The sequence below is a fragment of the Melanotaenia boesemani genome, chromosome 21 (genome assembly GCF_017639745.1).
Source record: "Melanotaenia boesemani isolate fMelBoe1 chromosome 21, fMelBoe1.pri, whole genome shotgun sequence".
NCBI classification, from domain to species: domain Eukaryota; kingdom Metazoa; phylum Chordata; class Actinopteri; order Atheriniformes; family Melanotaeniidae; genus Melanotaenia; species Melanotaenia boesemani.
This window is the reverse complement of record NC_055702.1, coordinates 12124766-12148037: the sequence shown is the minus strand read 5'-3', so window position 1 is coordinate 12148037 and position 23272 is coordinate 12124766. Positions and strand designations below refer to the sequence as shown.

General features: G+C 37.9%; 1 protein-coding gene across 14 annotated transcripts in view; it reads right to left on the bottom strand.

Annotated features, from left to right (window-relative positions):
• LOC121631934 (calcium-activated potassium channel subunit alpha-1-like) overlaps positions 1-23272 on the bottom strand; it is a 97511-nt gene that overhangs the window by 9066 nt on the left and 65173 nt on the right. For 4 of the 14 annotated variants that reach the window (XM_041973025.1, XM_041973024.1, XM_041973026.1 and 1 more), the window contains 17 exons: positions 18830-18940; positions 18602-18707; positions 18408-18490; positions 17666-17735; positions 17310-17465; positions 16988-17097; positions 16647-16715; positions 16126-16212; positions 15244-15320; positions 13368-13541; positions 11072-11104; positions 7893-7986; positions 3024-3147; positions 2490-2714; positions 2006-2198; positions 986-1099; positions 666-758 (listed from right to left, as the gene is read on the bottom strand). In XM_041973025.1, the coding sequence (XP_041828959.1) occupies positions 666-758; positions 986-1099; positions 2006-2198; positions 2490-2714; positions 3024-3147; positions 7893-7986; positions 11072-11104; positions 13368-13541; positions 15244-15320; positions 16126-16212; positions 16647-16715; positions 16988-17097; positions 17310-17465; positions 17666-17735; positions 18408-18490; positions 18602-18707; positions 18830-18940 (1919 nt within the window). Of the gene's footprint in view, positions 1-665; positions 759-985; positions 1100-2005; positions 2199-2489; positions 2715-3023; positions 3148-7892; positions 8005-11071; positions 11105-13367; positions 13542-15243; positions 15321-16125; positions 16213-16646; positions 16716-16987; positions 17098-17309; positions 17466-17665; positions 17736-18407; positions 18491-18601; positions 18708-18829; positions 18941-23272 lie in introns of all 14 variants that reach the window. The other 10 variants (XM_041973037.1, XM_041973035.1, XM_041973036.1 and 7 more) reach the window with 6 other exon arrangements.

The following is a 23272-nucleotide window of genomic DNA, read 5'->3' as shown; positions in this document are numbered from 1 at the left end:
TATTCAGCCACGTAGCCAACGGGCTTCTACCACATTCCAAATCCAGGCCATTCATGCACACTCATGACACCATGCATATTGTCAAAGTTCCAGGCCTCAATTTAAAGCTCTCATAAGGTCAGCATCAGTAAACCCAATATGCTGCTGTTTGTCTTGGAAATCCAAGAAAGAACTTCCAATTACTTGTACTTCCATGTCAGGTCAAATGAAAATATCTCATTGCCCCAGAACCGTCTTTAAAAGATGTCTTTGAGCACAGACACATGCAGTAGCTGGAAGAAAGTAATGATGTAAAATTTAGTTGGAGAACTGCGCTTTCTGTGAGGACAGAAATAAATGCCAGTCATATCGACAGGGCTGAGATGAAAGAAGGGCACGAGCCAGAGAATGTGATCCGACAGAAGATGCTATGAAAACAGCCACAAGGACTTCTAAGGGATCAAAGGCCCTGTAATTCTTAGAAAAATAAAAGGGAGAAATTTTGCTTTGAGATAAGGGACCAAAACAAGACAGGCAATTTCAACCAGAACCAAGGGTAAAATGTGCTCAAAGTGATGCCATGGGAATGGACTGAGCCTCTTGTGCAGCAAGAGAAATCAAAAGAAAGCTGATATGGAGGCAGCAGCAGTAACAACACTGCAGTACAGGACAGAGGCACTTCTTACCCAGCTCAGTTATCATTTGTATGCTGGTCCCACAGCTTTTATCCTGACTGAATGAAATCACAGGCAGTTTTTTGCCCTGCTTTGCTAATGGTGCTAGACAAGTGTTGAGGAAAAACAGTTACTGTTACATGCCAAGAAGGGACAAACAGACATTTAAGACTATACTCTTAGTACTGCTAATAAAGCATCAACAGCCTCTAATTGTAGAAATGACAAGTTTCTTATTAGCTTACTTTTAATAAAAAAAAACAAAAAAACACATGCTGCAGTTTAGGTATAATTACTAACCATCTGACATAAATATGAAGCAGTAATCATACCTAGTTCTGTTATGATGGGAATATTAGCTCCAGTCGTCACTGAGGTCTGCCTTACTAATCCGTGGACTGGGCTGTTCTCAGGAGAAGATCTGTCCATCCCTGGTGGTGTGAAACCTTAATGGACACATTTCATAAGGAGCACTTGTTAATGCAATATTTATTACATCATCAGAGGACACAGTCAGGCACATCAGCAGAAATAATTTATGGGGATTATTTTCTCCATTCTCATCCACTGGAAACTTTCTGGGTGCAATCTTACTGTACTCACATAAAAGACCAATATTAGTCAATATATAATACATGTGACACATGGCTCATTTTGTTTCCCTTTGATTGTGTGTGCATATAGATAGAAACCTTTTATGCATGCACGCACACACACAAAACATGTACAGCTCAGAACCATGACAGAAAAATTAAGTGACACAAGATTGAATTCAGATTGACTTGACATTTTTTGCTTTCTTCATACTGACATGTAAGCACATTAAATCAGTGATGCTGTATGTATTATACATAGGCCATGTTTTGACATCCATCACTTACTGCTGACTAAGGCGAATGTGAGGTCATACATGTATTAGAGGAATAATGAAATAGGCAGGGGTTTTTCCTCCTCTCTTCAGGTCAAAAGGTTTCTAAAAGCATTTCTCTTAATGCTACACAACAACCGTTATTGAGGGCCATCTGATGAGAACTGAGTGCCATATAGAAAGCTGTAACATGCAATATTGATAAGTTAAACACATTATTATTTACAAAGTAGTCTAAGATAGTGAAAAATAAAAATATTATTTTGAATCCCTGGCAAAGTTTGTGTACCAGTGCTGTTCAAGTTGCCACCAATGAGATTTGTGAGGAAACCAGCTGTTACAGTAACCTGAGGAATAATCAGTTGGGTTTACTGTCAAGTGCAGCAACAACAGGTCAGCTAGGCAGCACAGTGAGGAATATTCTCTGTGCCAGGGCCCTGTCCCTCCTAGGCAGTGTAGTGAACTATGATAGGGCGCTCCTTACCTTGAGAATTGGCCTGCAAGACCCCAATGCTGTCGTCAAACTGCATGGATTTGATGTTGAGTGACGCCAAGATGCATTCCTTGTCCTGTAGTGATGCATCGTCAATATTGTTCTGATTGGCTGACAGAATGACACACATGTCGCAGAGGTTGATGTTGACAGCCCTCAGATCTGCCCTGCTCAACGGTGTGCCCTTTGAGAAGGAGTGAAGGGAAGAATTTATCTCATCTTTGTGACATAAGAGATGAACAGATCTGTATGTGGTGGCAGCTGTAGATGTAGATGTTTCTTTGATTAATGAGAGATCAAGCTTTTAATTAGATATTGAAAAAAAGAAAATAATAATAGGAGAACAAGCTAGCTTATTTACTAATACAAGTTTTAACTAAGCTAAGTTTTAACAGTTTCAATAAATGTTTTACTGCAAATGAGAAATGTATGAATATATACAAATATCAGAAATGGCTTATTTTGCCCTACTTACTGGCAGAATGGAGACTTTGGGGAAATTATGGAGAGTTTCCCACTCCCGCTTTAGATACTCAAGTGAACCGACAAACACAATGTGCTTCAGCTCATGGTAGTGAAAGTTGCTTGCTCTCAGAGGCATTACGAAGTTTCGGAGACCAATCAATGCTGACTTGACGTCTCCAAATATGCACACAACAACATGACCGCTCAGAACAGTCATGGCTGCTTCACTCCGGGTCTGTAAAGAAAAGACAGGGATGGGGAAAAAAGAAGCCATTCAGAGAGCTTTCTCCTTTTTTCATTCAGCTTGCTCACCCTGTGAAATACATCATGCAGTTAATGATGGCAATATAGCATGAAAGTAATTTGAAAAATGGCATATGTATTAGTACAAGAAATGTTGCAAATGGTATGTCAAACACCTCATTACAGAGTGTTTAAGTGCCCTGTCAACCTCTGATGGTGCTTTGTTACATGACACATCTGTCACCAGGGAGAAAAGTGTCAAGGACAAATGATGTGTGCCGAGTGAGGTAGCAGAACCCACCAGGATGACCTTCTCGATGTCTTTGGATGGGCACCAGTGAAACATCCCTGTGGAGTCGTATTTCTTTACATTCTCGTCCATGCTCTCAATCTGCTCGTTGCCTGGGATAAGGAGCGGGTCGTGTCTAATTAAACAAAAAGACCAGAGGGAGGAATGACCGAATATCACAGGGTGTAGCTATGGATAAGATGTATTTTACTTCACTTGTTATTAATTTTCTCATAAAAATAGACTTTCTTAATATCTCAAATTCCCCAATAAATCACTTGTATTAAAAAAAAGGAAAAAAAAATGTTTATTCCTTTTTAACCCCCCCGTCGCTCGTAGCTGTCAGAGGCCATCTGCAGAAATGTCAACAAAACTGCCATGTCATCAAGCAGAGTGACATCAGCATCGGCAACCAGGCGGAAAGAGATGGCAGTAACACACTGCCTTGACTGGCAGGAGCAAGGAGATGCAATTACGCCCCCTTACTGCATACAGCTTTTGATGTTGTGTGCTGCGTGGTAAAAGCTTTAACAGACCAGACTTTAAATATTTCAGCAATTTGCCCAACCGTATTTGCTTTCCAAAGTGAAGGGTATTAATCTTTAAACAGACCATCGGCGCTATATAAACTAATTTCACTCAGTGTAGTGGTAAGCTTCAACCCACCCAACACTGACCGCTGAAGAGGTCTCGCAACATGACTACTTGTGGTCGGACCGGTCTTGGTAAGATCAGAGTCAAATGATATTTTGAATCAGTGTAATCGTTGCTGTCTAATTATAAGGCAAGGCAAGTTTATTTGTATCGCACAATTCAATGACAGGGTGATTTGAAGGCATGCAGTTTAACAAACTTTCATTCCCTTAAACTGTGGATAAAAATACAAAAAAAAAATTAACATTAGAACAGAAATTGCCAACCAGTGCACAAGACCAGCACTTCAGGTGACTACAGAGCCCAACTTAATTCCTGTTACACTAAATTGACTTTGTCAGATTCAGATCACAGTTAAAGATGTTATCCTTGGAAAACCCAGACAGCTGCCTTCTGTCTCAGTCTAAAACCTTTGAAATACTTTAAGTCTTCTCCTCCATAAGAGGAGCATCACTTTAAACCATGACAGTACACTGAAAGAATGCCACCTTAAGTAACATGTTAAGTATGCATGAAAGTGTCAGCTGGATCTACCATCCCTCGGGCTGCAAGAGACTGAAACTGAAAAAAACTCGCCTTTGGGCTCATATAGCCCGAGGCAAGACCTGGATGTCCTTTCATGAACAGCCATATCTTGATAAGGAAATGTCTTTTCTGCCACTTTCTACCTTTTAGATTCTGATCTGTTGATGTGGCTTTTATTTGACAAGACACAAGTGTGTTTGCATTAAGTTCTGCATGGCAGAGAAATGTGAATTATCTTTAAAAAGCAAACATTTTATCAGTTTTAAGTACAGTACTTGTGCAACAACTGTTATTACATTGCTATCAATAGTAGTCGTGTGTGAAACGTCAACAGTGAAACATTTATTTTATAAGTTCTATTTTTTATACTAATATTTTATGTTATTATATAACTCCCCTTGGTTTTTTTTTATTTCATTTTAAAACCATATGTAGAAAAGTAGAAAAATGCTGACATTAGCAGCACTTTGTTCTGTTGAACTAGCTGGGTAAAGTCTGGCCTGACTGATTCAGACTTTTGCACAAATAAAGCGACTCTTGGGGGACGGAAAAACTATGCACACATCCACAATAGAAAAAAACAAAACAAAAAGAACATTGACGCCTTTTTGTTCTTTAGATGAAATGTATACACATTAGATTAACTTCATAATACAGTTGTAAAATAGAGAGAGAAGTAGAGAGAAAAAGAGAAGAAGAATTTAACAGATTTTTTAAACTTAAGTTTTTAGAATATCCTTATATAATATCTAAGGTTTTTTTTTTTTAGAAATAAGATTGGCTTTACTTTAAGATTCAAAGACTGAATGTTTTCAAGAAATCAAGGCTGGATGACCCATTTATAGGCCACATGTTTATTACGATGCTGATACTCCCTGTTAACTGATGTACTTTGACCACTTGTTTCTACTTTTTTTTTTTTTTTTTTTTGCCTTTGTGGAGTTTTCTGCTCCGAACTTAACAAGTTAATGGCTTCTGTTTCTATTTCTTTCTAGTTTTTTTCTGTTTGATTCCAGAGTGAAGACCACCAAAGACAAAAGCTTTCCTTTTTTCTGCTTTACTAATGAGAGTTTCAGTTTCACATGTCACATGTCTAAAGTATGGAAATCAAAAACAGCCATGCTTGACGACAAGGATTGCATTCTTAAAAATAAAAGTGAAATTTTTTCTAAAAGCTGTGATCAAACAAAGAGGTCTTGACATCAGGAAAGCCATTGCCAGGAAACAAACAAAATAACACATGCATCTCTGAACTTACTGCTATGGACAATTACCTATTAAATCAGGTGCAAGATCATCTTATGATCTTGAGAAAATAAAAACAACATATCTTGTTATAACCAGTTTTAATAAGTGGTTATCTCAAGAAAAAAAAAGCTTATTTCTTGAGTTAATGAGAAAAATGTACTTATCATGTGAAAAAGAGCTTTGTGATCTCGAGATAACAGCATAGAAAAAAAATAATTGCAGGCATAGCTGCTCTTAGATGCCATTTGAGAGTGCTTATAGGCAAATAACTTACATAATGAATTAAATAATGAAACTACTAAATTCTGTTTGTTTCAGGACCAAGTATTGCATAGAAAATATTCTGGTTGCACTACAAGTGTAAAAACAGCTCTTACTTGCTTAAATTCCATTATTTCTGTGGGGTATAAACTAGTGAATAATTTTTTTCACATATTGCTAAAAAAAATTAAAAAATTGACACGAACAGTGCTGATGCAAGCATTTTTTTTTCTAATTGTTGGTTTGGCAGATGAACAGATCAAAGCCTGAATCATCCTCCATCACTCCATCTGTGTTCTTGTATATCACCAGTTTTTGCTTAAGTTCTAATAAAAGTAAGATCATTTAGAGGTTTTACACCTTGGCTAAATATTTAATCAAAAGTCAAATGTTTCACCACTCACTCAGTGGAGCTGCTGTCACTTCAGTTTGTCCTTGTGGAGATGACTGGTGAGGCAGAGCTCTGCCAGGATAGCTATCGCTCACTGTCAGCCATGACGGCCTGTCACTATCCTACACCGACAATTGCCTCAGCAATGCTGTAGCAGACATGACGTGTATGTCAAGGCACTTCGATGTGACCAAAAACGCTTTGACATCCCACAGTTAGTTGTGTCTTATGACCCATCAAGGAGTCTGTGGAAATGGTGTTAATTTCAGTGAGGTCATCATTGCTAAGCTCCAGACAGGAAGCGTTATAGTTTGCTGGAACTACGCATGGAACTGTCTCTTGGAAACACATAATCACCTTCTACTTTTGTGGTTTGCTTTATGACACAGTGCACAAGTCTTGGTGAGTGTCATATCTGTAAACGTCTTAGCGTCAAATGATCAGCAGCATAATTCACTACTTTAGTGTATTATTACACTTTTGACAAGACTTCACAAATCATGACTGCAGAACATAAGGCCAGGTGTCTTCTAGAGGAACTAATGTTTGTTGAGAAAGACATAAAGTGGAAAGCAGACATGCACATTATGTAGATCCTCTATTTCAGCATCACAGCTCTGGTTTACTAAAGCTTACACCAGCACTAGCTGCTGGAAATGTCTTCGAAAACCCTCCCATCATGCAAACTGACAAAGACTTGCTCTGAAAAACCCACAGCCAATCTGTTGATCATTACTTATTTACAAAGACCTTGAGGCCGCAGGTCCTATAAAAACACATTTGATATAGTATACACCAAGATGTTTTTTTTCTCTGCTTGTTGCAATAGAGTATCCCTTAGGCTACCACAGCGAATCTCTCTCTAGCGTGTAGGCAGCAGGCGCTGAATGGAATATAACATCCACCTGTATTGCACTGCATTAGCCTAGCAAGTAAATGGATCGCTTTGGTGGGTTGATATTTAGCTGATGGCTATAGCTCTGGAAAAGCCTGGTTTTGTTACCCAAGAGTCTGGAAATCACCTGCAGCGATTCAACTTGAACACCACTTTGAAGTAAATCAAACAAGGGCAAACACCCACCTAAAAAACAGAGGCCACAGATCAAAGGAGATGCCTCCTGATAATTATAAAGAGTTTTATTTATAACACAACAAAGTCACTTTTATAACAACTTTATATTGCTGATCTGAACTGTATCTTATAGCATTAAAGATTACAGGCGTAAGGATTTGACTTCCAAATGTCAAACAAATAGTAGCCATATTAGTGATGGGAATATAAAGTCATCTGTCACTTTAAATTATTTTACATCTGTAAAGTTCCACTTTGTATACATCAAGCTGCAGGTCCCCACTGTTGCAAGGCTTCTCTATAACATGGCACTTAATGCCAATGACTATTACTGTTATCATTCCTGTAATGGGCTCTTGTTGAATAACAGTGTTATCTCCAGTCAAGATCAATAAACGCTGATTTAATTTCATGAGACAAGATAAAAGCAAGGTAGCATTTGAATTCGCCTTTCATTGTGATAATACATATCATCTGTGGCCTTATGTGCTGAAAAAACCTCAGAGAGATCCGACAATAGATGAATAGCCTTGGGCTATCTATCCTTTAGAGCCTCTCTCAATGGCTGGTGCTGTCATTAGTGCCAGGCTTGTTTAAGAGTTGTAGTCTCTGGGTGTCACATGAGCCTTGTGGCATAAAGCACCTCCACAGGTCTGACATGTTTTCCATGAAAACTGGAGCACAGGAAATGTTTCTTTATTATGCTCTACTCAAGATATTGATGTCCTACCTCATTATCTTGGGTGAGGAGTTTGGAGAGTTCCTCATGCCTCCATTACGTTGCTTCTTTTTGGGCGATAGTGCTGACTGTTGGTCTTCTTCAACTGCAACAAGATGTAGCGCTGTGAGAATGGAATTATCAAAAAACTAGCCAAAACACATCAAAGGCAGTAAACAGATTACACTGCACAGCTGAAAGTGAATTCAAAAGGAAAATATGCATACACAGACAGAGTGGAATGAGTTTGTGTGAAAAATATCAAGTGGACAGGATACTTTAATGTGTAGCTGACAACAGTCCAATATTTGGGTAATGCAGATGGGAAACATTAGCAAATAATTTGCATGGATGTGAAGGGAGATGCAAACATGCAATGTTGCCATCATCAACCAACATGCTAATAGCTAAACTGTAAGGTTTTATTCACCACACACCAAACCAGAAAGCTGCTTAAATACACGTCAGCATTTATATCTTTAAGATAATGTAGCACCAATAATACCTAAATGATGTTTTTTATTTTAATTTAACTCATACCTTGAAATGGATAGCTTCTTTGTTAATAATTTCTCACAATATCATTTATTTAATGTAATAATATGCAAAAGTCAAGGATCTAGCATTGCAAAATAAAGCTGAGTTTGAGCCAGTATTGAATCTCATCTAGAGTCCTGGTCTCTCTCTTCTTTGGAGTGGTGCCCTTGGCTCATATAATTAGGTTGGTCCTCTTGCCAGACTGATTTATGCATGGTTGAGATGCCCCTCGGACACTGTCTTTATCACTTCACCAGACTACGCTGAGCTCTTCATATGGAGTGAAGGATAGGTTTTATCCATGGGTAAAGTAATCAGGCAAATATTTTAACAAGCTAATACGACTGCTGAAGAAAACAATTTCACTCTGTGGCAATTGGCAGTAAAATAAACACAAGCAGCAAGAAAAGTGTTTTACTTGATGATCCTGGCACCCATCATTCAGCAGGAAGAGCTGGTTATAGGTTATAAAAAATATACTTGAGTATCTTTTTACTGATGGTTCAAGCTTTGAACAGGTCTTTGCTACTTTTTTTTATTTTCAACAAAGGAGCTGCAAGAGCTTTCATTAAAATGAATAAAGTCTCAAAGATCATGCTCCTCTGCAGATGAACACATGGTTTCCAGTACTGAGAGCATGTCTAAGGCTGACATCGTAATGGAAAATCTTGAAGTATACGGGCCTTCAGTGCAGGGGGATGCTCCAACACATGGACCCTTCACATCTTGCTTGGCCTGTTCAATATTTAATGTTTCACAGCTGACAGCTGCACATACTGGGTCATTAGTAAAGAATGCTGCACATGCAACCACTCCAGGCTGGCAAGCACATGCTTTGGTTGTGCTGTTGTTAAGTACAGGCCTGCCAAACACACCAAGACTAGGGGGTTGGAGGGGCGGGTGGGCCTTACACTGCCTCCTACAAAGTGTGGCGTTATTGGAGTGACCGGGGTGGTATCTGTATTTCACCGGCAGGCTACGTGCCCGCTGGAGACGGCTGGTTTCTTCTGACATCCCCGGTAGCCGGCTGACCGGGGCCAGGTCTCCAGAGCCAACAAAGCTCAGTCTCAGAGCCGAGGGCTGGGTGGGGGGAAGCAGGCTCCCCTTGCGGTTGTTTACCAAAGGGACTGACACAGTAGCAACTCCGCTGCGGGGTCCCTTACAGATCTCGCTGGCTGAAATGTGGTTGAGTTTAGCTGACTTGTACTGATAAGCTGACGACTGGATTAGGGGGCTGTTGTTTACTGCTAAATGAAGAGGAGTCAAAATCAGCAACTGTAGAATGAAAGACATTTTGTTTTTTTGTGTATCGGCTCACCCAAATCCCAAAACACAATATTTTTTTAACTGAACTCTGTGGGTTTTTAACCGTCTATCTAACTTTCGAATAAGGTTCACAAGTTTAAAGACAGTTGTCTCACATTCCTCTTTCTATCCTGAAACATGGAAGGTTTGTTCTGTAAAAGATCTCATGAGACAAGGCTATCATTTATGGAAATATATGATTTCACCTCTTCTTTGTAGTTTGTGTCATCTAAAGTAATCCAAAAGAGAAAATAAGAGAGTAGTTTCATGATTTGAATGAACTAACCTCTTAATTCTTCCAGTGAAACACAAGGTAAGAATTGATTTAAACTGACTTCATTATGACCTGCAGTTTGTGTGAATAAAACATCCTGTGACTATTATCATATTTAAAGGACAATCACTGGCTTTGTGGGATAATTCTTTCTGGCACAAGAATGCTAATGGCTGAATAATTAAAGAAAATCTCATTCTTATTTAACGTCGCTGAACCACTTCATATAACCAACAATGATATGTTCGATATGACATTTGCTTTGATATTTATGATAAACATAAATTAATAAACATGCTTTCAGGTGTTTCAGCAATTGTTGTGCTACAAGAACAAGGAGGTGACAGTGTGAATTAACAACCACAAGCTGCTGTATGCAGCTTACTTCTGGTGGGGAGGAAGGAATTCACTATCTGCTAGTTTTTACCAAGGAGGTAAAACTGGTGAAGATAAAACAAACAGAAAAGGCACGCTTCTTTAGTTAAAATAATGTCTGGGAGCTAAAACTGGAGAGGGGAGATGATTATTTCAACAGTCAGCTGTCTTGCAGATTATCCTCCCTGTTTCAGACCTTGTATTTTCATCTGCCCTGTGTCAAACATGCGCAGCACTTCTCCCAGACAACACAATGTGGCAGATTTGCTGCCTATCAGTGATCCTGTTAAAGTGGTCGACACTCGCCTAATGCCTGAACCAGAACTGACAAAGTATTAGATCAACTGTTGTTTGTTTTGTTCTTTTCAGATCTTTGATGCCTCAAGTCGACTTTGCAAACATTCAAAGTTCTTCCTTAAATGGATATGAAATGTTTCTGCTACATGTTTAACTATAGAAGGATTTAATGTGTCTACTCTGTGTGAAGCAGTAGCACCATCTGCTGCTGAGCTGTAACTGATACCAAACACAAAGATACATTTTCCTAATGTTTTCATGTGAAATACAGTGATGGATGATGACAGACTGAACAGTGAAATACAGCAGGTTAGAAACGACTTAAGTGATGGTAGCTGAGAAGCACAACTGGAAGTGTTAGAGACATGTGACTAAGTAGAGAAACATGGAAATGAAAACTTACTTGATTTGATATATCCATTATAGCTATTTTTAGCTGAGAAAAATGAAGAGATGGATGAGAGGTTACAAGGAGAAACAGCTAGTAATGAAAGCAAATTATAAATGACAACTGGAGGCAGAGTGATTTCTCTTTTAAGGCACTGAAGAAGTAGAGGTGCGTCTTGAAGACAACATGAACAAACCAATGAGAAATAAAACACAGTTCAGTTAGTTATGTGGCTTTCAGCAATGGGATCATTCATTTCAAACACTGAATCATTATCAGAGTTACACCTGTGTAACAGGAACTGGTTTCTACATGAAATATATTCCTAGTTTTAATCAAGCTAACTTTGAGTCAGTATTAAGAAGATTATCTGCTAATTTGACAGCATCAAATTACTATTTTTCTCTATGAGGCAGGTCCTTACAATATTACTTAATAAAATACTTTATTCATTTTAAATAACACGAACTTTAAAGGGATTTTAAATTATTCAGATATCTAAATGCATTTAAATATGGAAATCAATAGATGGGAAGTATAACAAGACACACTGTATTTTGTCTACACTATTTGTGTGTGTGTGTGTGTGTGTGTGTGTGTGTGTGTGTGTGTGTGTGTGTGTGTGTGTGTGTGTGTGTGTGTGTGTGTGTGTGTGTGTGTGTGTGTGTGTCTTTCCCAAAATTTGACTTCCATTCCTAAGCCCTGCTTGAGAAAACCTGCATGGAACTTTTTTGAATCACTTTTTGGATCCGCGGATTCTACACTTGCTCATTAGTGACTTATTTCAACCCTTTGCTCACAATAAAGGTCAAACATTGAGCTTAAGGCAGGACTGTGACAGCAATGTTCAAACAGGGACCTTGCTGGTCCTGGCATCTGTCGCCTGCAATCGGAGGGCGAGAGCGGAGTCACAGGACTAACAGGCTAGCATCTGTCCCACAACGAGAAAATAGCAGAGGGGTGGGGGAACTCAGCTGCCTGATGGTTAGGAACTGTCAGGCTGAGTTTCATGACAACCGGTAGCACTCCAAAAATGAAAATGCAAACATAATTTCCATGTCAGACTGTATAAGGCCTTGCTCCACGCATCTCCTGCACTATGTCGACAGCAACTCTAGAGCTATGTTCAAGCTTAGCTAGCCAGGCGAAGCTCACAGCACACAACCCTGCAAGACATGTTGAGGGGTGGAAACGCCCAGAGATGCTCAACTATACACAGAATAGTCTTTGATCCCGAGACATTCACTAAAACTGTATGACAGTCTGCAATGTTTTCCAGCAAATTGTATCAACGCTCTACAACCTCAGACACATTCTTCATGCCTGCTGCAATACATCATACAAAACCCTCTGGCTTTAAAGAGAAATCGCACTTGAATTAGGAATTCCCATGCAACACAGTTCAGTTAAACTAATTTCTTTCCAATCTAATACAAACCAGAATTGTGTTTCTGTTTTTATTCCTCATAAAAAATCATCTTTATTGCACAATTACATTGCAATACATTTTAATCAAGGGAAGCAAAAAGCTAGAAACTATGTCTCAAAATTTCTGCAGCAAATGGGGGTTTCTCTTCTAAATGTGTTATAGATTTTACCCCCTCTGCTCATTCAAGCTTTCATCTTAATAAGATAAAACCACTTCATTAAGCTCAGTAAGCACTGCAATCATTTAAAAAAATCCCCTCGGGTATTCTCAAAACCATTTTATTATATTCTCAGTGTCACCTATATGTAAAAACATTTCAAATCCTGTCCTGTCCATCCATTTCTGCAGGCTACTGTGATATATTTGGATTAAATGGATGTTATTTGGTTAATTTCTTTTAAAGAAATATTAAATTATGCTCTTCAGTGAGACATTTTTTTAATAATCTGAGAATATACATACAAATTCTCCAACAATGCCTCCAAATCTGAGTTTAAATTGTGAGTTTTTCTGCAAAATGTTTCTGGTTTTAATCTCTTACTTATATGTTAGTGAGGTCACTGAGCATTACTTTTAACATTTAACAAAAACTTAGCATTAGTAATCTGGTAAAAGTGAATTCACATTCTCTAAACAAAAACACCAGCAAAACAGTAAACCAGCATGCGTCACACCAGCTAGAAGTCACCTCTAAAGGTAACGACACAGAGCGGGGATCATCAGCTGACTGAACATAATCATAAGGCTAAAGCAACATCTATATCCATGACAGTGACAACACAGCTGATAGAGCTAGACAGCACACAAGCCGAAGACACGCAGGACAGTTAACACAGGGCATGTTACAAACACTGAAGAGCACACGTCATGGCGACAACTTACAGGCACGTAATGTGGCTGAGCAATCATTAACAGAGACAGCAGCGAGTGGGATGTCCCGTTGAGGGGAGTCCAAGTTACAACGCACATTAACCGGCATGCATGAGCGGTCCCGCTCTGAGCGGCCGCAATCAAAACAACATGCCAGTCTCATTTTCTTGTAGGCGGCCGTCTTGGCTACAGTCATGGGTTCAGACAACAGGAGAGGAAGAGCAGGTTAATGTGGAGGGTCATTCTGGAGGAAGAGTGGACAAAGGTAGACAGGGCACACAGGGAGGCTGCTGCTGGGATGAATAAGAGAAACTGATGACAAATGGTGTGCAGATCTCTTCCTTTTTGTTTTTGGATGGTCAATCCTGGGATGGTTGTCATTCAGAATTGTGTCACCAGCAGAAGAACAACATTTCTCATAACTTATTAAAAAGAACATGGACAAGATTTCACCCTCTATGTGATGAGAAAACTTTTTTTTAAAAAGTTACCATTAAATGTTATGCTCTTAACCAATCTGTGAAGCCAGAAAAGACAAATGAGACAACAAATTTATTTGAATTGACTAAAGTAACATGTACTGCACTGCTTGGAGAAGCTATGCAGTCAAGTCTGTGAATTACATCATTTCAGTATATGCGTAAAAAGATTTATTCTCTTTGTGAACACTGTAAAATGAGAAATCTTCCTCATTTGTCATGCTAGTGGATTTGAACTCTTTTTCATAGGTCAGTGGGGACACCTGGTGGTGAGCTGGAGAGTTACTGAGTCAGTCAACTTTAAGGATACTGTATTCATTTTTTCACATATTTAGCTATGAAAAAAAAGTAAAACAAAACTTTGCTATGCTTTGCATATATTTCCACAATTAAATTATTTGTGATTTCTTTTGAATGTTTTGATGTTAACAGCAACGTGCACACAACAACTAGGAGGGATCCAGGCAGCCCCGAACATTGTACATGCAACATTTACAATGCATTCAGACAGGTCGCATAGATCAGGTGTACAGGTAGCAGGCTGTGTTTTCAGAAGTGAAACTCATACACATTACTCACAATATGTCACTATTAAGTGATTTTTATATTTTAAGGAAACAGTGCCAAGTTTCCAAGCAGCAGGAAAAGAATACATCAAATGTGAAGGTTAGGTGTTAGTTGTAATGAGTTTACGAGACAAACTGAAGCGAATCTAAATGGAACAACAACAAAGTAGCAACGTGATGTTTTCAAAGTCTACAAACACGTGAGCTATCCAGGAACCTGTGGTGTTAACAGCCTCTCTGAATGCCTGTTAACATCACAAAGTTATCAACAATAAACACAGCCCGTTGTATGAAAAAGCAGAGAACAAACATCCACACAACCAACACACAAAACAAACACTAAGACTGAATTCACATACAGTCAGAGGTTGATTTCTCACTTCTGTGTGTTTATTATGTTATATGAAAACCATAACTTTAAATATCAAGTAAAGATTTAAATATAAAGATTACTTATATCAGTCCACCCAAATTCCTGAAAAGCAGGAGTTTCAAGAGTTTTTACAAAAATTTTTCTGCTTGTAAAACCCAAACCATGCACATGAGAAGAAGCAGGAGGCTGTATCATAGGTAAACTGACACTTTAAAGAAGGCAGGAGTTCACATTATTCAAGGAAAGTAGTGTGTAGCAGTTTGTTTTGGCTGTAGAAAGAAATCTACTGACTTTTCTTCATATACAAGTTCTCATAAAATGACTAATTATTGCAAGAACAAACTGCTTTGGTATGGCTACAGTATGTAAATACACCATCACACCGCTAGGCTAATGCTAACTGTGTTCAGTTTAGTCTGAGCAGAAATATTGAATAAAAAAACTCTGTGTGTTTGTGTGTAATTACTTACATTTCTTGCATCCACATTTTTTTATCCTTTTGGGATCAGTTATGTCATCGTGACAGGCCTTACAGTAAAACAGAGCTCTGTGGAGGAAAAACAAGAAGCACATGTAAAATGACTTCCCTGTACTGCTGAGCTTGAAACATGTGGAAAGCAGGTCTTCAACCAATAGTTTTAGTTTATCAGTTTTTTCCTCTGGAAAGTTGAGTGATGAGACAAAGTGATGTGTGGTAGCAGCTTTAAGTGAAAGATGCTGTCGGTGTGTTCCTTTGGTAAAAGGGTTTATAAATTTTGTTAAAAGTGAACTCAGAATATGCTGATAACTTGTTGGGAAGGATATCAACTGGCTAGTTACTGGGATGTTAAAATCTATTATAAAATTATGCAGATGTGCACAAGCTCGATTTCCACCTCCATCTTTAATTACGTGCATAAGAAAAGGTGTTTGAATGATTTTTGTCAGTGCATATTATCATGAATCTGGCCCCTAATGTTTTTTAAAAAAAAGAGGTGTTAAATTGCTGACATCCAAGTTATGCTAAGTTCTCTGTCACACAACACTGGCTCATCCTTGGACTTATGTCTTTCCTTTTGTAATGCTCAGATGTTTCATATGTCAGTGTGATTGAGTTAAAAGCAGCCAATGTCCAAAGAAAAACTTTCAAAGACGCTCCTAGAACTGTTGCTTAAATCAACTTTAAAAGATTACAAAACTGTCTGGGTCCTTAGAGGCTAAATCTAAATAAATGAAGGGAGCACAGTGCTGATCTCAGCTGAAATAAAAGAGACAGAGACCCCTGTGGGACATGGAGAGCAAAGAAAATACCAACAATGACAAAAACAAACTTAACTTTTAGACACACTTTAATCTCAGGCCTCTGTAATTACCTCTTTACTTCTTTGGCATCACTGGCAATGAAGAAGCCCAAAGTCCCTTCCTGCATTTTAACGTGGTTTCCAGGATTGATCAGGGTGCTAGAAGGGGGTTTACAGACCAAAGATGTCACAACAGAAAGTTATATCACAGAATTTACAAGGTTTGGCACTAATCACTGGCTGTGACATGTGCTGCCAAGAGTAGTTGTTGCAGCTTATTTGGCAGGATGGTTTCTGTGTATTGAATTAAGCTGATGAATGTAGATTCACTGTGAAACCTTGAAGTGTGCACGAAAGCCTTAGTGCATTAGAGAAACCACAAAAACAAAGCTTCTGCTGTCTTTGGAGAAACCATATGCCACTTTGTGCATTAATGTGTCGAGAATTCTGTGATGTTTGTAATTAAACTAATTAAATTCATTTTCTCATGTGTAGTACAGCAAATTGTTTGCATTTAAACAGTGAAGCTGATTAAAAAAATAGCTTCAACTTAAGAGCAAATTTTCACCACTAACACACCAACCTCGACTTACCTGCTTTCCCTTTGATCAGACTTATACTCTATAGCTATCAGTAGTAACTTTAGCTTCACGTAGCAGAGTCTGTAAACAGAATACAACAATTAATATTAAAATACAACATAAATAAAGGATTTTTTATTGTTTCTTCTAACTTATAAGGATAAAAAAATATATATTTGATTTAAGAATTAAGGGAGAAAAAACTAACATAACTGACTTACAAGATCTTTCGATAAAACAATAACATAAACACCAAAAGTGCCTTAAAAAACAATTTTGGGAAATTACTTTAATCTAAGGAGAAACTAAACTATAACAAGCAGGAAAGAATACAAATATTTCAGTGTACTTACTCGCAAATTACTGGGAAGGATAAACCCACAAAGGCACTGGACAGGTACTCTGTGTACATCTCATTGGCTACTCCTTCAAGGTAATACTTCTGCCACGTGTCCTCCTCAATCTACAATAAAGAAACAAGTTTAAATCATTACTGCAAAAAAAGAAAGAAAAACAAAAAAACATGAAAGGGTAATTTTTTATCCCCACCCACTCACCAGATGCTGCACACAAACCTGATCTGGAATAATCATTATTATCTCTACAGACTTTATGGCCAACTGAACTACTTTTAGCTTCCATTGTGCACAGATGGCTGAATCTTAGCTGGGCTACCTTGATGAAGGATCTCATGGAGAAAAGGTTGGCCAGCATGGTGGAGAGGCCCTGAGCCAGGCAGCTCTGGGCGATGAACCCGAGCTTCAGCTCTGCAAGGCAAATGGCATCATCTCCCTCCTTCCAGTTCCAGCTTGGGATGTTCAAAAGGTGTGCCTGTAGGGGAGGGAAAAATACTTACTTACTTTCTTTACTTACTTAACAAGAAGTAAAGAAAAGACACAAGATTAAACAATAAATAATTTTAAAATAGATATTTATTCATTAGTTTGAAATAATCTTAGATTTCAAGAGAAGATTAAAAATAAATTAAGCAATAATAAAATAACTGATGACACCAGAAGAGAAATACCAACCTTGTTATGGTACTGCAACATCTGAGTGATAATTCTGATCTTTGGATGGTAGTTCTTGATTGATATTACCCTGATTCAAAACCAAAGGACACAAAGTCAGAACATTCTGCAGAGATGGCAAAAGCTTTGATGAACGCTCCGTGCAGATTATTATCAGCCCCTCAGGCTGCAAACTCATGTTACAGTTGGTTATTTCATCTTTCCATAAAGTAAAGCAAAGTTTTCTAACAAATTTATTTTGTTTATTTTGGTTCTTGATAATTTTCTAAAAGGGAACTTGAGTACCAGTAGTTGGTATAAGTGGTGACAGCCAGCTCCAAAGTCCTCACATAGATGAATGAAGTCCAGGCAGGGACAAAAGTGGGCGCACATGTTGTGCACACACATTCAAAGTACATTAAAAACCACCTGCTGAATATACTATTTGTGCCCTTCATGCCATTAAAACAGCCCTGATCCTGTACATGTAAAAAAAAATACATTCATTTTAACAGCACCATAAACAACAATGGCTTACTATGACAATACTTCATATATTTTAATCTACCGTAAAGGTTGTAGAGGAAAATAAGTTTTGTGTTTATTATTTTTAAACTTAAAACTGAAAAAAAAATGTTCATGTTTTGTCATGTTTTTTTGTATTTATGCAGTATGTAAAATAGAATAATAATACAGTTAATCATTAACTAAATTATAGTTGTCATTTGAAATAGAAAAAAGGAAGCAGCCTTGCTCTACAGACCTCATAATGTTCGATGCATCCTCAGCATCAGGATCAGCACAGTATTTGTTGGCTAAGATCAGGCAGGCATCAGCTGATTCAATCTAAAAAAAAAGTCACAAAACACAAATAAAATAATATAATCATAATCCTACAGTGAGCTTTAATATTAATGTTTCCCTCAAAACAACAGTGGAACAGGTATTATCAGTTACCTTGACTCTGGCCAGGTCATGTGGGTTGAGGACAGATCCTTGGTAAAACTCTACTTGGGTGAAGTGGCGCTTGAACAAGGCTTCCAGCTCAAGATTAGGGGAAATACTGGCAGGGAAAAAGAGAAAATCCACAGAGACATATTTCTAATCCTCTACAGTTTACTTTCTTATGAAATCTTTTTTTTTTCTTTAATCACAGAGACACAAGATAAAAAAAAAAGTACTTACTTATGGAGAAAAACAATTTCTACATTGACATCATCCCTGTCCTTGTGTAGGAAGTCTTTTAGAAAGTTGGACACACTCTCAAGTGTTATATGACCACAGACCACGATGTGCCTGGAAAACAAGGTGCAGAACAATAATAAAACCCAGATGCAGTGAGAATCAGTTAACAAAACACAAATAAACAAATCACTGCTTCATCTTTGTCCTGGAATCAGAGGGTTGATTTAAGATGAGAGGGATGTAATGAACGTTTGGGTTATTGATTTAAAATCTGTGTGGAAGTAATAGCAACTACACAAAGCAAGGGGACAAGTTGTCCCCATCGTGATGGGGACAACTGAATGAGAAGGTCAGAGAACACATTGGATTTTAGGATCAGATTATAAAGGATCAGTTTACTCTGATGGAGATTATGAAATCAGCACATGGTCTATTTTGATTCCCACATTTAACAGCCCCTTTACATAAGAAACCAAGTTAGATTTGTTTCTATCCATTTTTATTTTATCCTTCTTTAGGAATGATTCCGTGGGACATTTCAAATGTTTACTTGGGTAAACATTTAAATTGAAGTGATGCTGTATAAGACACAGAACTGGAAATCTCAGCATGCAGTTGATCTGTGTGACCCTCAAAATGATAGCGTAGGTCAGAATCGCTGTTGAACTCAATCAACGTAATCAGATCATTTGTAAGAGAAACTAGAAAAGTAATGACAGCAGGAAAGAAAACAAGTGGAGAAACAGAAAAACAATTACACAATAAAATACATACAAACTTTACAAATGCTGCATAGTTACAGTACTCTGCTAGCTGTTAGTGTTTACACCATACCCACTCAACACTGGTGTCATTTTAACAACACAAATAAAAAGGAGCTGGTCCTTCGTGTCAGCTTGAATGATAATCATATGAGAAAAATGTTCTTATGTACTGCATAATTTTATTCAATAATAAATTAAATGTCAGCCATTTTTAAAAATAAAGACATAAGTTTGTGTTAAAAAGGAATTAGCTAAAGCTTATCTGATTCATTTTATTTGTACTACTATTCTTTTATCCTCTTTTACAAAAGCAACAAGGCTGTGGGTAGCCCTGGTAAGTTTTCCCTCCTAAGAACAAATCCAACAGTTATAAATACTGAGGCACCAAACAAACTGTTACTACTTTTAGAAACAGCTGCAGAGCTTCCGATGCATAGGTGTATGTGTGAAAGTAATAATTTAGGAGAAAATGTGGTTCCTTGTTATTTTTCAGAGTTAGACAAAAAGAATAAAGCCAGTTTCTTATTAGCGTAGCTTAGCATAACAGCAGGAGGCAGGAGGAAATAGCGAATGACTCATTTATTACTAATGAGAAACTCGATTCTGTTGACTGACTCGAGTTTGTATGAGTCATCCACTCATACTCAGAGAATCACATACAAGATCTGCTCATTCCTATTTCATATCTATTGATACCGCTTACCACTGATATGAAACTACTACTACTGAGTAGCTAAGTGAGACAAACATAACCCGTATATTGAATCATTTCTTTATGAGCAGTCATGCAGTGCAGCACACTTTTAAATCAGGTGAGGGAGCGGCTCTCCAAGCTGTTAAGGCTGATAATATACTTGCGTTTTAATCTCACATCTGTGTATTCAACAATCTCCATGGTGAGTAATAGTTCACGTTTGTCTACTACGCTTATTAGAGGAAGATTCCACTAGGGGGCACATTAGAGAACTCAGACCGCATTGAGGTGGCGAATTTGCAAGGTGTAAACAAAATGATAAACATGGCAACAACAGAGGTTGTATTTTGTTAATTTTAAGAACAAGGTATAGCAGCAGTATCATAGATGGTATATAAAGCCCCTAAAACAAGCATGCCATGTCCTGTCTTCGAAACGTTTCGTCATTTTTGCTGCTGTTCATTCCATTGATCCTCTTGCCAGCAAAATGGGTCCTGAAACTGCGGCTAAGGATTACTCATTATTGTAGCGTTGATTTCTGAGGATGTGGTCAAACAAATGCAAAATATGCAAGGCGGGAAATATATTTGCAGTCTAAGTGAGTGTGATTGTGCAGCCAGCTACTGGGCAGGGAGTGAGCTACTGAATGATTGTTCATTCAATGAGTGCAGGCAAGCTACCATGAGCAAATTAATGATTCACACACAGCTCATATCAGGGAGGGAAACAATGACGACCAAGGAAAGAAAGACTTGAGTTTAGATACGAAACAGAGTGGTCACTTTTCCCGCTAATACAGTGGTCAACTTGATGTGCTTATACAAATGCAGTTAGAATAGTGGTCACACAATATTTATGTGTTTTCTGGTCTCTTTTGCAGCCAGATAGCTAACAGTAGCTGACGAAGTCAAGGAAAGAGTTATTTAAAATGAAGAATCATGAGTCACGAGTTAGTAAAAACAATTCATTTTGAATGATTTGTTCATGACATGCACATCACTTTTGCTTATGGTAGCATGCTGATTTCGCCCCACACAGAGCACATGAAAGTGTGGAAAAGTTTTAAAGACTACAATTTGTTCTTTTGTGGATGAGTGAAAGCAGTTGAGATTAAGACCCTTAACCTCCTGACTACCAGTAGTATAAATTTGTCCTCTGTGGAGGACATTTGTAAACCTGAATATCTCCATCCCCCTGCACGCTATTAAACCCACTCATTTTGTTCTCTAAAAAGGACATCCAGGGCTTTTGAATGGTACCACATTTATAGGGGTGGGGCTTTGGGAACATCCTGTTTTTCTTCAAGGAAAATGGCATTCATTACCACAATCACATTTCATAAGAAGAGGAAAAGTAAGTGCATAACTTCTTTTTGTGCAAATGTAAGTGTAAGTATTATTGTAATATTTCTTTATGATATCTCTTGAGAACACATTAAACCATTTTCTAAATGAATATAACAACATTTTACCACAACATTTAAGAGTTTGAGAATTGTCTTCTGTAGTGGACATTTGTAGCTATTCCCTGAATTTTGTTCTGTATTTTTCAATTAAGAAGAACGAGTTTCATTGTCAGAGTTTTCTCATTACCCTTCAAACAGTCGGGGGAATAAAAAAAAAATATTGATTAAACAATTTTTTTTTCTGGTAGTCAGGAGGATAAGACTGCATTGTTTCTGGTCCTGTAAGAATGTATTTTAATGTTTTTGCTGTTGTCCTCATGTATGTTTGGTGTAAACAAATTGCAACTGTTTCACTTTACCATGGAAAGCAGCTACAGCTGTTACTATACCCCATGAGCTTTAATTTAACCACAACATAGCAGGATCATAACCAACTGAAGTAAGGTGATTAACTGAGCTTTAACAAAGTGATTACTGCAAACTCTGGCATTCTTTGAGTCAGCTACTTTTGATCCCAAAGAGAGGTTAATAAGCCACTTTTCTCATCCTGTTTCATTGGCTTGTTCTCCCTTTTTCATGGCGTGACCAGAAACACCTTGAAGTAACCCTGACCAGTTTCACAATTTGAGTGGTTGATGCAGCCAAGAACATGGCAAATGTAAGGCGTTTTTTTCAGCATTCAAGCACACATCTGCCAGACACACTGGTCTTCACTGAACTGGGTTGACCTCCACCTCATGTTACACACAAGGTACGAGGTTAATGTGATGTCATGTAAAACCCAGCCATAAGGTGGAGAAATAAACTTGAGAAAGACCATATCAGAATGGGTAAAAAGCTGCAGTCTTTATTATTTTAACACTAAGTTTCACTCTATTATAAAGAAGATCTTTGTCCACTTTCCCATCTCTCTTTTCTGCAGTAAAACACAAGTGCAGCTTGCACCTAAAACTATTCTAGGTTTTTTCTTTAATCAAGTGGCAAAAATCAGTTAGATCTAGATGTGTTTGCAAAGCAAAAGCACAGCTGTCCGTAGAACCATGTTTTTGTCCATAGTCATCTTCTGACCCCAGGAGAAAAATAGTGTATGCCTATCAGCATGGTTGGAATTACAGGGGTGCTAAGGGGAGCTTGGCTTCCCTAAAAAACAGGTGTGAAAGCACTCGAAAACTAATGAGGGTGTACTGAGATCTGATCACTCAGAACACATTAAGAGGTGGTCTGATCCAATTATGATCATAGGCTTCAACCTGTGGCCCTGATATTAGGTATTAGTTTTACATAAAGCTGTTGGTCACAAGCACTTAATGGTCTTAATGGACTAAAGCAAAACAATTCCAAGTAACACTTTGTCTATATAGAAGGGTGTAAGTTGAAGCAGTTTTGCAAAACTAGATCAGCGTTGAACTCTAATATTTGGCTTTTACAAACAGAAATTATGAACAAATTATTCTATAGTTAGCTTTTTGTAATTGGATCACCCAATAGGCATGTTAGACAGACTTAACAAGGCTAAAGAGATGTCCATTATTCCTTTGGTTGAGGGATATATTATAAATAGTTGTATTTTGTAAATGTTT